The sequence below is a fragment of the Coturnix japonica genome, chromosome 9 (genome assembly GCF_054131305.1).
Source record: "Coturnix japonica strain WE chromosome 9, WE-NBRP24, whole genome shotgun sequence".
In the NCBI taxonomy this organism is placed as follows: domain Eukaryota; kingdom Metazoa; phylum Chordata; class Aves; order Galliformes; family Phasianidae; genus Coturnix; species Coturnix japonica.
The window spans coordinates 27,206,970-27,218,735 of record NC_140671.1 but is presented as its reverse complement, the minus strand read 5'-3'; the positions used below and the strand labels follow the sequence as shown (position 1 = coordinate 27,218,735).

The following is an 11,766-nucleotide window of genomic DNA, read 5'->3' as shown; positions in this document are numbered from 1 at the left end:
CGACGCTTCCGCCTCCGGTTGCGGCCATGGAGGAGGCCCGGCGGAGCGCACTGCGGCGGGGTCGGCTGCGGCTGGTGGAGGGACTGCGGCCTGATGTGCTATGGGGGCCTCTGCGGGAACGAGGGGTGTTCACCAGCGCGATGGTGGAGGACATGCAGGTGGGCTGGGGGTACCGAGGCCTCTCGGGTCGGTGGTGGGGCCTTGTGTCCCCTCAGAACCTCTCGTCCCCTCAGTGATAGGGTTTGGGGTATCAGCTCATTTACAGGCCCAAGGGTGTCCCCTCACCCCCCCCAAGGCCTTTGTCAGGCTTTGAAAGGACCCGTGTGCCCCCAATCCCAAACCTTGAGGGATCCAGCATCATCTCAGCCCTGTGACAGCACCTGGGGGTCCCTGTGTCCCTATTACCTGTAATACCTAGTCCCTGTATTACCTCAGCCTGGTGACAGAACCCCAGTGTCATATGTATCCCATGGTGTCCTGTGTCCCCACTATACCCATGACATGGCCCAGGGTACCCTATGAGGAGAGACTGAGGGAACTGGGTCTGTTTAGCCTTGAAAAAAGAAGGCTGAGAGTGGACTTGATTCAGGTTTATAAATACCTGAGGTGTGGGAGCCGTAGTGGTGAGGCTGGTCTCTTTTCAGTAGTGCGTGGGGACAGGACTAGGGGTAATGGGATGAAAGTACAGCATAGGAAGTTCCTTAATAAGAACTTCTTTACAGTGAGGGTGACGGAGCACTGGAACAGGCTGCACAGGGAGGTGGTGGAATCTCCTTCTCTGGAGATATTTAAGACCCGCCTGGACACCGAGCTGTGTGATGTGGTGTAGGGAGCCTGCTTTGGCAGGGGGGTTGGACTCGATGATCTCTAGAGGTCCCTTCCAACCCCTACAGTTCTGTGATTCTATGGTACCCCTGTCTCCTCCACTGTCCATCTGCCTGGTGCCCTTCCCTTTGTTTCCACCTCCGTGATACTGTTAAGCTGATTGAGAAGGTTTCTTTTATCCCCGTGTTGATAAGCTGGGGGTATCCCCTGGTTCTCTTATCCCCCAGAACCAGCAGTTCATGTTCCCTCCTGTCTCCATCTGTGGCCAACGCTGCAGTGGAAGCATCAGTGCTGAAGGGCTCAGGGAGCATCACTGAGCTTTATCCTGCTTTCCTTCCTCTGCAGAGCGCTGGCACCCGAAGGGAACAAGCACGACAGCTGGTCATTGACCTGGAGAGCCGTGGGAAACAGGCCTTCCCTATATTCCTCTCCATCCTGAGGGACACCGGGCACAGTGACCTGGCTGACATGCTGGATGAGGGGTGTGGAAGCTCCATGTCCCCACCTATGGATCTGAGGCCTGTGCAGCTGGAGCTGCCTGGAGAAAGGCGTGACAAAAGTAAGTAGTGAGAACGTGGTTCTTTGCATGGTGGAGTGTAGTAGCCGGGTTCCTTCTTGCTGTAGAAAGTAGGCTGTGAAGTCCTGGTTTTGTTATCCTCTGGCACAGGTCATAGTGGTGACTATGTGACTATGTTAGGAGGATGTTGTGCTTTCTGGTAGCAGAAGTGTTGAAGCCCCAGTTGTGCACTGGTGGCTTCCTTCTGCTTTTCACATGTAGCCTTTGTACTGCTGCACTGCAAACAGGTTTCAGTGTGGCTTTGCTACTCCTGTTTTGCCCTTTATCTGTTGGCGCGGCTCATACAGCTGTCATAAGAAACCTCACTGAACTCAGATAAGAGAAAAACAGAAGTGGTTTTGATCTGCCCTTGCAGTGGTGTAGCTGCAAGCTGTGGTCCTTAAGGGGAACAAGAACTGCTTAATTCTAATGTAAAATTAGAAGGGGCAGAAGGAGAGAGATGACTTTCCCATGCCATTACAGGTGTGAGAACTACGGAATACTTGTCCATCCCAGTCCAAGCTGAGAGTGAGAGATTTCGGATGCCTCCAGCACCAGCCCAGGGTAAGAGCTGTCCTGCAGCCCTGAGGGAGGTCTGACAGCTCGTTGGTCAGTTCCTTGCTTGTCCTTGCACTGTGAATTGCAGACCAGTTCAGATGCATGCTAGTTGGGAGGTGACCCCAACTAAATAGTATATGGTGTCCCAGGTGGGGATGAGCGTGTGCTTGAGGTCCAGGCTCTAACTGCTGAGACTCTTTGTGGTTTAAGAGATAAGAGCCAAATGCTGCTTCTGGTGGGTGATGGGGGGAGAAGGGGTGGGTGTCATCCACGTGTGACAGATGACAGGGCAAGGTTGATGTTAGTTCTGCAAAGAATAGGTGTAACATCTCATTGTTGAGTGCTGAGAGCTAAATCCCATTTCTCTGTGGTGTGTTGTAGGTTCAGCTGTTGACAAGAGCGACCACAGACTGGTTAGTATTCTAAATCCTCTTCTTTTCCAGTTTATTTGTCATAGTATTGGGTTTCTTTGCTGCCAGTCATTTCAGAGATTCTGCTTGCAAGGATTTTGTGCTTTAAGAACTGAAAAGGCAGAGCAAGGCTGAAGATATTTAAGTGTTCACCCTCACGAGGCAAAGAACAGAATGTCCAAAATAAGGTCTTAGTGTGGCTTAAACTTCTTCTTAGACTGAAGAAGTCCCACAGCACAGAGCTGCTGCAGCTGGGAGCAGTGCTGTGACATCCAGTCCTTGGTGCTGGGGCTGACGTGGCTGTAACCAGGGCAGTGTGCTCAGAGTGGGTCAATCATTAGTCAGCTCCTCCTTGGGATCACACGAACCGTGCTGCAAATAACATGACATGGAGCTAAATACAGTGCTTAAGCACTTTCCAGTAAGACAACTAGTGATTTCCTCAGGCATCAAGTCGTGTGTTGTTTATCAAGTGGTGTTTTGACTTTGTAATCACTGTGTTGGGTAACAGAAGTAGGGAAAGCAACAGTAAACATGTGCTGCAGCTTTTGCACGTTAGGAGGCTCACAGTGAAGCAGGCATTGAGCATTCAGAAGCGTGTGTGCTGCCATCCTGACAGCACAGCTCGTACCTGAGGCAGGGTAGGGTGAGTGGCTGTGTTCACATGGCTGGGGTTTGGAGGGCCCTCCCAGAATTAACGTGTTGGTGTTGATGCTAAATCTGACGTATGTGTCGCACCGCACTAGCTGGTGAATGCTCTGTGTTAGGGGGTGTTCAGTTGCGACTGATGAGCTCCCCTTGTTGCATTCCAGGTGTACCAGCTGCGAGCAGACCCTTGTGGGCACTGCCTGATCTTCAACAACGTCAGCTTCAGCCCAGACTCCAATCTGTCACCTCGGGCTGGCTCTGACATAGACTGTGAGAAGCTGGAAAAGCGTTTCAGGTCCTTGTGCTTCAATGTCCAGACCCTGAGGAACCTCAAAGCTCAGGTGAGGGTGGCAGGAGGACCTGGTACTCCTTGAGCTGAACTGTGATTCCTGGATGTGATGCATAGGGATGATATGAGTCTTACTCTGTGCCAATGGGTTTTGTGGTCTGTATGTGGGATGCCTGTTATCACTTTTACTAGGCAGAAAGCAGCAGAGATCCAACTGGGTCTGACAGGGCAGGACTTAGCTGTAATCTGTGGCCAGTGTGCAGTTTAAAACATGATGTTTTTTATGTAGGAAATTGATCTGGAGCTGCGGAAGCTGGCACGGCTCGACCACAGCGCCCTGGACTGCTGCCTTGTGGTCATCCTCTCCCATGGCTGCCAGGTGGGTTTGTGCTCCTCTGACATCATGGGGAATTCTTATCCTGTATCTGGGTGAAAGCAGACATGGGGTTCTCTGCTGCAATGCCTTTCCAGGGGTTGGTGGCCTTTGGTCAATCATTGTTAGCTTTTGAATGTGGGATCTGTACCTCAGAACCAAGTGGTGTGCAAAGAGCAGAAGGAGGTGGTGCTGACCTTCATACTGTAGGACTTGAGTGCTTCCTGATTCTCTGGCTCTGCCTGAGGAGTCGTTAGCCACGACTAAGACTAATGATTACGAGATTTTGGCCTTGAGGTTGGAGGAGAAGAGATAAATCGTTCTAAAAGGGTTGTATGTTGTGTGCCCCTTGTCCTGGAGGATAAAGAATCCCGTTACTGGAGGAGGTGGAATAGGAGTTGGATCATATTGAGAGGTTGGATTCCTGGATATTGCAGTGTCTGCTGGGAACCCCTTTGCCCTGCTGCAGTGTGCATATACAAGTATGAGGAAGTGAGATTTGTTCTGGAAGCTTTATGCTAGAAAGTGATGGGAGAGAGAGAGAACACTCGTGCAGAGCTGGGTTCCCTCTGAGCTCGTCTTTCCTTCTGTGTTAACAGCTCTTGGATTTTCCTCTTCCAGACAAGCCATATTCAGTTTCCTGGAGGGATTTATGGAACAGATGGCAAAACCATTCCAATTGAAAAGATTGTGAACTATTTCAATGGGTCCCAGTGCCCGAGTTTGAGAGGAAAACCCAAACTCTTCTTCATCCAGGCCTGTGGAGGAGGTGAATCTTTGTGTTGCCAATAAGCTGTTAGGTGTGAACAGGCTGGTGAGAACACAGTTAGGCTTTGCCGCCTTCTTCCTTTTGTGTCTGTTGCCCTTTTATCCAGGTGTCTTGTGGCATCCCCAACTGCTATTCTTACTGCTAACATGGGTTGAGTTTCAGGAGCATCTTGCAGGAGGGCAGCACTGGTGGTTCCATTGTGCAGCGGGTGGTTTCGTTGTGCAGAGTGGGGGCTGTGAGGTGGGAGGAGGGCAGTAGTGGCCCCACATCCAGGAGCATTTCACCTGTTCCCTTTGTTAAGCAATGGTTTGGGTTGGAAGGAATGTTTGGATGTTGGTTGGGAGGGCTTGGTTAGTGGGGAGCCTGATGGCTCTGACTGTAGCAGCACCATCAGAGAGCAGAAAAGCGTGGCCTTTGTTGAAGGACTTTTTCCCCTACAGTTGTTAATAGAGGATGTATGGCTGCAGAGAGTGTCAGATGTGAGTGAGAGCTTCTCTTGCAGAACAAAAGGACCAAGGATTCGAGGTGGATTTTGAATCACCCCGAGATGAAACCTGCCGAGGTTCCGTAGAGTCGGATGCGATTCCTTTCCAGGCTCCATCAGGGAGTGTGGATGAGCCGGATGCCGTCGCCAGTTTGCCCACTCCTGGTGACATCTTGGTGTCCTACTCAACTTTTCCAGGTGAGATAACTGCACCAGGCAAACGTTTTACACAGGTAATTGATGCTAAAGGTGCTTGGCCAACACACCACCAAGCTGCTGTGCCACCAGTAGTCAGTGTTTGCTACTAAATCTAGGGGCAACCACCTTTTGCAGGCAGTGTGAGATGCAGACACAGCAAGACTGACTTCAAGAGTAATTTTCTCCTTTCTCTGAAGGTTTTGTGTCCTGGAGGGACAGGGTGAGTGGCTCATGGTATGTGGAAACCCTGGACAGCGTGCTGGAATGTTATGCCAGTTCTGAAGACCTGCTAACCATGTTAGTTCGGGTAAATGTCTTTTCTTTATAAACCTTATTTTTTGTAGTGTTAGAAAGCAAGGAAGGCAATAATCAGAGGTGCCATCTGTCAGGGTAGGCAGGCAGTTTGTAAAGGGTTGTGATACTGAGCACACAGCGCGCCTTCTGTTCCTAGGTATCAGACATTGTGTCCACCAAGGGGAAGTACAAGCAGATCCCGGGCTGTTTCAACTTCCTACGTAAGAAGTTCTTCTTCCTGTGCAAATGATGCTGGGGGTGTCGAGGTCCCCATCAACGTGAGGATTGTTTCCCTGTGGCTGGATGAAAGCTGTCCCTGCTGTGACTTGAACCAGCTGCTCCTGGTGGCTGTGGAGGGGTCTGTCCTGAGAAATGCAAGCTGTGAGTGCTGTCACTGGGCTGAAGTAGCCATAAGATGAGGACTGGCCTTGTCCCAACCTGCAGGGACAATCTATTGTAGGGAACATGCTTTAGCAGGTGGGTTGGGCTTGATGCTCTCCAGAGGTGCCTGACCAACCCCTATGATTCTGTCCCAGTGATAGGAAAGGGGAAGGGATGTGTGTTGGAATCCCCATTGCCAGAGTGTGCCGGCCCAGTGATCCCATTGTGGAGTGAGGGCCTCCCGCTGTGCTGTGGCTTTGCTCTCCTTCCTGGTGCGACTGCAGCGGATTGGAGGAGTCAGTGGAATTAATTGATGGAATGAATTGATGGAATCAATGGAAATAGCTGATTTGTGCAACAAGAGATTTTTCTGTTTGAGTGAAACAAAAATCAAAAGGAAAAAACCAAATTCAAACCCTTTTGCTTTGTACTCAGTCTTCTGTTCTCTCTCGTGTCCTTTTTCAGTATATACATATTGCTAGCTCTAAAACAGCCTTGTTGCATTGTCACTGTGATTTTCATGTACACAGTACCCCGTATATAGAGCTATAGAATATAGATGGAAAACACCTTTGGGCATTCAAACTAGAAAGTTAGGACACGTTTTAATGTTTATTGGCTGTAGATGTGGCACTGAGGGACATGGAGGGGGTGGGTTGGGGTTGGGCTTGGTAATCTAGGAAGGACATCCCAGGTTCTGTACAGTTATTCAGCACTTTGGCTGCTAGCTGGTTTCCCCTTGGAAGGTGTTATTTGTGAGTTAGTCAGTGAATGATGTTTATGCAACTGCTGTTTTTCTAATACGCGGAGCAGTAAATGTTTCTGTCAGTCTTGTCAATAGCACAAATGCCTGTCCTGTCCTTCACCCGAATTGCAGCCCACATTGTTGGCGCACTGTAAATTAAAGAGTCTTTTCCAATGTAGGAAAGATTAAAGAAATACAGAGTGTGGGCTCAGAGCCCCGGGGGCTCATCCCACTCCAGTGGAAGGGCCCTGGCTCCGCCACGTGCCCCCCTTGTGCCCCACAAATAACCACAGGGGCACACGATGCCAGTTGTTTCCCTTTATTGCACATCACGATACGTGACCTGCTCTGCTCATCCTCAGTTCTCATTGATTTTCTGCCAAAGACAAAGGGGTGAGACCGTGGTCAGACCTGCATGTGGAGAAGGACGGGGAGAACCCAACCCCAGAGCTCTGCTCTTACCTCGTTGATCCAATCGATGTAGGCAGACACCCGTGTGAACACTGTTGGTTTCTTGGCTGTGTTGCAGCCCCAGGAGGAGCCAAAGCTGACGATGCCGTGCACCTCCCACAGGCCATTGCGTTGGCAGTTCAGGGGGCCGCCCGAATCCCCCTGCCCAGACAGTGTTACATCCATACACCCCACAGCTCCCCATCTCCGTCCTTCCAACCCCACCACAGCCACTGGGGATGGCCAGCAGCCCCATCACTCACGTTGCATCCCGCGACGACGCCGTCACCACCAGCACACACCATGGAGGTCCTCACCAGGCCGCCCCACCAGTCGCTTTGTGAGCACGTCTCGTGGTCCACCACGGGCAGCCGAGCCTGCTGCAGGACCTCCGCCAGCGGCCCATTAGCTGCAATGACAGCCTCAAGTTGCACCCATAACCAATTCTGACCCCATTCAGTTCCCTCTGTGGTCACCCTGCTTACTCGAGAGGCGTCCCCAGCCAGTGATCTCGCAAGGGTAGCCGTTCTCCAGCTCCAGCCCATTGGGTGGCAGGCAGGCAGCCTGGATGGTGTCACTCCTTTGCACTGGCTGCGACAACTTGATCAATGCGATGTCATTGCTGCAATGAGAAAACCCTATAGGACACAGCCAGCCAAACCTTATAGAGCACCAACAATCAAACCCCATCGAGAGCCACCAACCATGTCCTTTAGAGCACCGCCAACCAAACCCCATGGAGAACTGTCAACTAAACCCAATAGAGAGCCACCAACCTAAGACTGTAGAGAACCACCAGCCAAACCCCATAGAGAGCCACCAACCAAATCTTATAGAACACTGCCAACCATCCCCATCCCTGCCCCCCACCCCTCTCCCTGCCCGCTTTGCTGCCCTACATGATGAGGAAGGAGTTCCACTTCTCGTGCACGATGATCTTCTCCACCTCGGCCACCACCGCACCGTCGTCCTCCACTTCCAGGTTGTGCTCGCCCAGCACCACGCGGTACGTCAGGGAGGAGCTGCCAATGGCCATCAGTGTGGGGGCACACATATGGGGTGCTGTCCCCCCATGGGTGGCCCCCAACCCTACCTGATACAGTGTGCGGCCGTCAGCACCCAGCTGGGGGCAATGAGGGTCCCTCCACAGGTGTGGCTCCAGGCACCATTACGGCTGTACTGCAGTGAGATCTGGACGGCCACACGGTGTCACGACGTGGTGGCCACCCGTCCCCAATGCCACCAACATTGGGATGGACCCCACGTGGCACATAGACCCCCCTGACCTACCTGCCATGGCCAGCTGTGAGCACGGGCGTCCTCACCACCCACCACACGAGCTAACAGCGGTGGCACCGCCGGCTGCCCACATCCATAGGCTGTGTGACACCAAGCATGGGGACATCAGCATGGGCACAGCCCCCAGCCCCACCAACACCCCCCTCTCCGTGCCCTCACCCACCGTAGCCCAGCAGGACGGCGAGACACACAGCCCCCAGCATGGTTATAGGCTCCTCAATGTGGCAGAACCAAAGAGCCTCGCTGTCTTATATGTTGGTTGTGCCACCTCCTGCCCTTGGGCACGTGGCCTTCCCCTTGGTGACAGGTGGCCAAATCCCACAGCCTGGTGCCCTCCTTGTGCTGTTTCTTATCAGAGCAGCACAGCCCACTTGGGAACAGATACACTTGTCCCATGTACAACCCCACAGATGTGGCCCTGACCGTGTTTCCAGCCATGAAGGGACATGGGGGTCCCACTTTGCCACCCCACCCTGGGTACGGGTGAGCACAACACTTCCTTAGGAAATATAATATTTATTTGGGATTTAAAAAGAAAGAAAAAGAAAACGACACAGCGAACAACACATCCATACAGCAGAATGGAAGCAGCTGTTGGGACAACACCTTGGTGGGACATCACAGTCATCGGCACAACCACTCCAGGAGGGACAGCACGTCAGATACCATCCCTTGGGGTGCTTAGAGGACGGGACACACAAGAAATAAAGCTTCTCTCCCCTCGGTGGCCTTTATGGGCATCTTTCACCACGATAAACCCAAGGGGAGCCAAGGCCACCTCCAACCCAACACATTGGGTGCCTGCCTGCTCCGTGGCACCGAGCACAGTGACTGCTGCCCCCGGCTTGGCACGAGTCGTGGGCACGATGACACGCAGGGGACGGGTGATGGCGTGGTGGGGCTCCTTCCTCATGCCACAGTCACTGAGCAAACGCTGACTGCAGCTCCTTGAAGGCCGCCTTGCGCTGCTTCATCTCCTCCGCCTGCCGCCTCTTCTCCTCCTGCTCTGCACGGATCTCCTCCTCAAAGCTGCTGCCCTTGGTGACCGCCTGTGCCTGGGGATGGTGGCACGTTGTCACCCCATTGTGTGCTGTATGGTGGCACGTTGGCCATGTCCCCACCGCCCGACGGTCACTGCTGTGCCACCCAGCACTTACCTTGGCCTCGAAGAAGCTCTTGGCTCCCTTCACGCCCTCTGTTGAGACATCGATCTCGGAGAGCCGTGCCAGAGCGTGCAGCCCGCTGTCCTCCTGCAGCTCACCCGCTGCTGCCTTGCGGAATATCAGCAGGAACTGCAGCACGGGGTGGGATATCACCATCCAGGATGTGCCATCCAGCTCCTCACCAAAGGATGAAGCCACAACCCAACCCCTGCGCTCACCTCGCGGAAGCTCAGCTTGCTGTCCAGGTCCTCATCCACCTCCTTGATCATGTTCTTCAGGCCCAGGTGGGTCTGTGGCGCTCCCAGCTTCTCCATCATCAGTTTCAGCTCCATCAGGTCAATGAAACCATCCTTCCCTGCATCGTACCTGTAAGGAGGTGGTAAATCCTCAGCACAGGGCACATCCTCACTGTCACTTTGGGCTGCTGTGCCAAACCACAGCTGGTTCTATCCAACCATTAATGGTTCCCAGGAGCATCCTCAGCACTCCCTGCCCATTGAATGTGGTTTCTGGCACTGATACCCAGCAGCTTGCTGCCAAACATGCCGCCAGCTCCGTGCAGCAAAGGGGTCAGCCCTATATGTGCCTATAGGGCTGAGCCAGGCTCTATAGGATGCACTTTCGACTTCTCCTTGCTCAGGCTGCAGGAAGTGACGTGCAGCTCTGCGGGGCTGTGACTCATTTGTCCCCGCAGCCGCAGCACGGTGCAGCTCACACTGTGCCCCAGCACAGAACCCTCGTGCTTTTCCTGCTGGCATCGTAATGCTGTGAGCTCCGCTGCTGCAAAGTGAGCCCCTGGCTGCAGCTCTGCATCCACTGGGGTGGGCTCTCCTGCGTCGCAATCCTTTAACGCAGCAGGGGAAGGCAGGAGAGAGGACAAACCTTGCACGCAGCGGCTTGGTTCAGCCCCACACCATCACCCCATCCCCATGCTCCCCCCTTTGCGACCCCCCTTTTGCTTGCAGCCCTGCAGCTGCCGTGCTGCTCCTCTCGCTGCTGTGCGTGCGTGTGTGCACGTCCTGCTCTGCAGCCAGACCCCGTGCTGCTGCCATCTGCCCACGGGCACAGCACCCACGGCCACACGCTGCACAGTGCCTCAGGATGGGGGGAGAGGGGTTTATCCCCTCCATCTGCAGACCCTATTTTCCCCCTGCACAGTTCCTGCTGCTCAGCTCCCCCCCATCTGGCTGAGCTCACTAACCCAGGCTTGCAACATCACACGTGGGGATGGCACCGAGGACGTGACAACACCACTGCCGCAGCCCAAAGCCCGTATGCATGGCCAAGGTGGGGGTCCTGCGGCTGGGGGGGTCCCATGTCCCTTTTCCAGCCTGCTCTGTGGGTCCTGGTGTCCCCTCTGCAAGGCTGTGGGGAGGCTGCATCCAGGGGAACCCTTCTGAAAGAGTTTGTAGGGTGGGAGGATGGCTGCAAGGAGCCGAGAGGGGGTCCTGAGGTTCAGCTCCTGTGCAGAACTGGGTGAGACAAGCGGGGATCCCATGGATTCCTTCCACAGGGAGCCAAGAGGGGGGTCCCGAGTGGAGCCCCCTGCAAGGAAGTGGGGGAACCCACTGCATCTCCCCCTGCAGTGAAGTCCAAAGGACCCCTCCCACCATCAGCCCAGGGCTGGGCGGGTCCTGCAAAGGGACTGGGGGCTTCCAGAACCGCCCCCCTTTCCTCCCCCACACCAGTGGCTGCAGGCTTCCAAAGCACAGGGGATGCGATCGGGGCAATGGGGACCCTCTGTCCGGTGCTCCCTCCCCGGGGTCTCTCCTGTGGATCCCGTGGGGGGGTTGGGGAGGGGGCTCCCCTTCACACTCACTGTCGGAAGAGTCTCTCCATGTCACGGAGCTGCCGCCTGGAGAACTCACGGAACTCCGCCGCGGGGCTGAAGAGCCTCCGGCCGCCGCCGGGTGAACCTTCGCTGCCCAGCGCCCGCACCGCGGGGCTGCCGGGGGGCACCGGGGTGGGTTCCGCATCCTGCTGCTGTTGCTGCTGTTGCTGCTGTTGCTCCGCATCCCCTTCCCGCATCCCCAGCCGCCGGCCCAGCCGCTCCGCCAGCTCCTCCGCCATGGTGCCCGGATGGATGGATGGATGGATGGACGAACAGACGCAGCTCCGCCCCGCTCCGCCCCAGCAGCCGCCTCGCAAAGGGAGGGGGGACGCATCGGGGCACCCCCAGCACCTCCAGGCTGGCGGGGTGTCAGCCAACGAGGGGTCTCCCCCCCCTTTAGGATCCCACCAGCATCAGCTCTGCTCATTGTTTGGTGGTATTGGAACGGCACAGCCCAACCCAAAGCCATCACAGACATATATGAAGGGCATGG

The 11,766-nt window shown here is 54.6% G+C and overlaps 3 protein-coding genes across 5 annotated transcripts; 1 reads left to right on the top strand and 2 right to left on the bottom strand.

Annotated features, from left to right (window-relative positions):
- The first annotated feature begins 4 nt into the window (after positions 1 to 4).
- Positions 5 to 6,204, top strand: CASP9 (caspase 9). Of its 3 annotated transcripts, XM_015882460.3 has the most exons (10): positions 5 to 158; positions 1,171 to 1,384; positions 1,865 to 1,945; positions 2,321 to 2,352; positions 3,162 to 3,338; positions 3,576 to 3,665; positions 4,281 to 4,428; positions 4,931 to 5,110; positions 5,308 to 5,417; positions 5,562 to 6,204. In XM_015882460.3, exons 1-10 carry the CDS (start codon positions 27 to 29, stop codon positions 5,652 to 5,654), a joined length of 1,257 nt encoding a protein of 418 aa, XP_015737946.2. In that variant the 5' UTR covers positions 5 to 26; the 3' UTR covers positions 5,655 to 6,204. The 3 variants fall into 3 exon arrangements, 2 of the variants coding, with proteins under 2 accessions (XP_015737946.2, XP_085365096.1); XR_014931820.1 differs by lacking the exon at positions 4,281 to 4,428; XM_085508970.1 differs by lacking the exons at positions 4,931 to 5,110; positions 5,308 to 5,417; positions 5,562 to 6,204 and having other exon boundaries at positions 4,259 to 4,428.
- Positions 6,205 to 6,827: 623 nt separating this feature from the next.
- LOC107323260 (chymotrypsin-C) lies at positions 6,828 to 9,192 on the bottom strand. Its single transcript, XM_085509903.1, has 7 exons — positions 8,946 to 9,192; positions 8,271 to 8,359; positions 8,074 to 8,171; positions 7,880 to 8,002; positions 7,466 to 7,602; positions 7,244 to 7,389; positions 6,828 to 7,142 (listed from the first exon to the last, which is right to left on the bottom strand). Exons 1-7 carry the CDS (start codon positions 9,190 to 9,192, stop codon positions 6,936 to 6,938), a joined length of 1,047 nt encoding a protein of 348 aa, XP_085366029.1. The 3' UTR covers positions 6,828 to 6,935.
- Positions 8,780 to 11,527, bottom strand: EFHD2 (EF-hand domain family member D2). The gene is made up of 4 exons (XM_015882468.2): positions 11,262 to 11,527; positions 9,661 to 9,808; positions 9,437 to 9,571; positions 8,780 to 9,334 (listed from the first exon to the last, which is right to left on the bottom strand). The coding sequence occupies exons 1-4, from the start codon at positions 11,510 to 11,512 to the stop codon at positions 9,200 to 9,202; spliced, it is 669 nt and encodes a 222-aa protein (XP_015737954.1). The 5' UTR covers positions 11,513 to 11,527; the 3' UTR covers positions 8,780 to 9,199.
- Between the last annotated feature and the right edge of the window lie 239 nt (positions 11,528 to 11,766).

Bases quoted from the DNA above. Each gene is read 5' to 3' on its own strand.
- CASP9 (XM_015882460.3), top strand. From the start codon at position 27: ATGGAGGAGGCCCGGCGGAGCGCACTGCGGCGGGGTCGGCTGCGGCTG. The intron at 1,946-2,320 runs GTAAGAGCTGTC...GGTGTGTTGTAG, and splicing joins GCCTCCAGCACCAGCCCAGG to GTTCAGCTGTTGACAAGAGC. The intron at 5,111-5,307 runs GTGAGATAACTG...CTTTCTCTGAAG, and splicing joins GTCCTACTCAACTTTTCCAG to GTTTTGTGTCCTGGAGGGAC.
- LOC107323260 (XM_085509903.1), bottom strand. From the start codon at position 9,192: ATGAGGAAGGAGCCCCACCACGCCATCACCCGTCCCCTGCGTGTCATC. The intron at 8,172-8,270 runs GTAGGTCAGGGG...GTGGCCGTCCAG, and splicing joins CTCACAGCTGGCCATGGCAG to ATCTCACTGCAGTACAGCCG. The intron at 7,143-7,243 runs GTGAGTGATGGG...CTGTCTGGGCAG, and splicing joins GCGTCGTCGCGGGATGCAAC to GGGGATTCGGGCGGCCCCCT.
- EFHD2 (XM_015882468.2), bottom strand. From the start codon at position 11,512: ATGGCGGAGGAGCTGGCGGAGCGGCTGGGCCGGCGGCTGGGGATGCGG. The intron at 9,572-9,660 runs GTGAGCGCAGGG...CCCGTGCTGCAG, and splicing joins GCAAGCTGAGCTTCCGCGAG to TTCCTGCTGATATTCCGCAA. The intron at 9,335-9,436 runs GTAAGTGCTGGG...CACCATCCCCAG, and splicing joins AGAGCTTCTTCGAGGCCAAG to GCACAGGCGGTCACCAAGGG.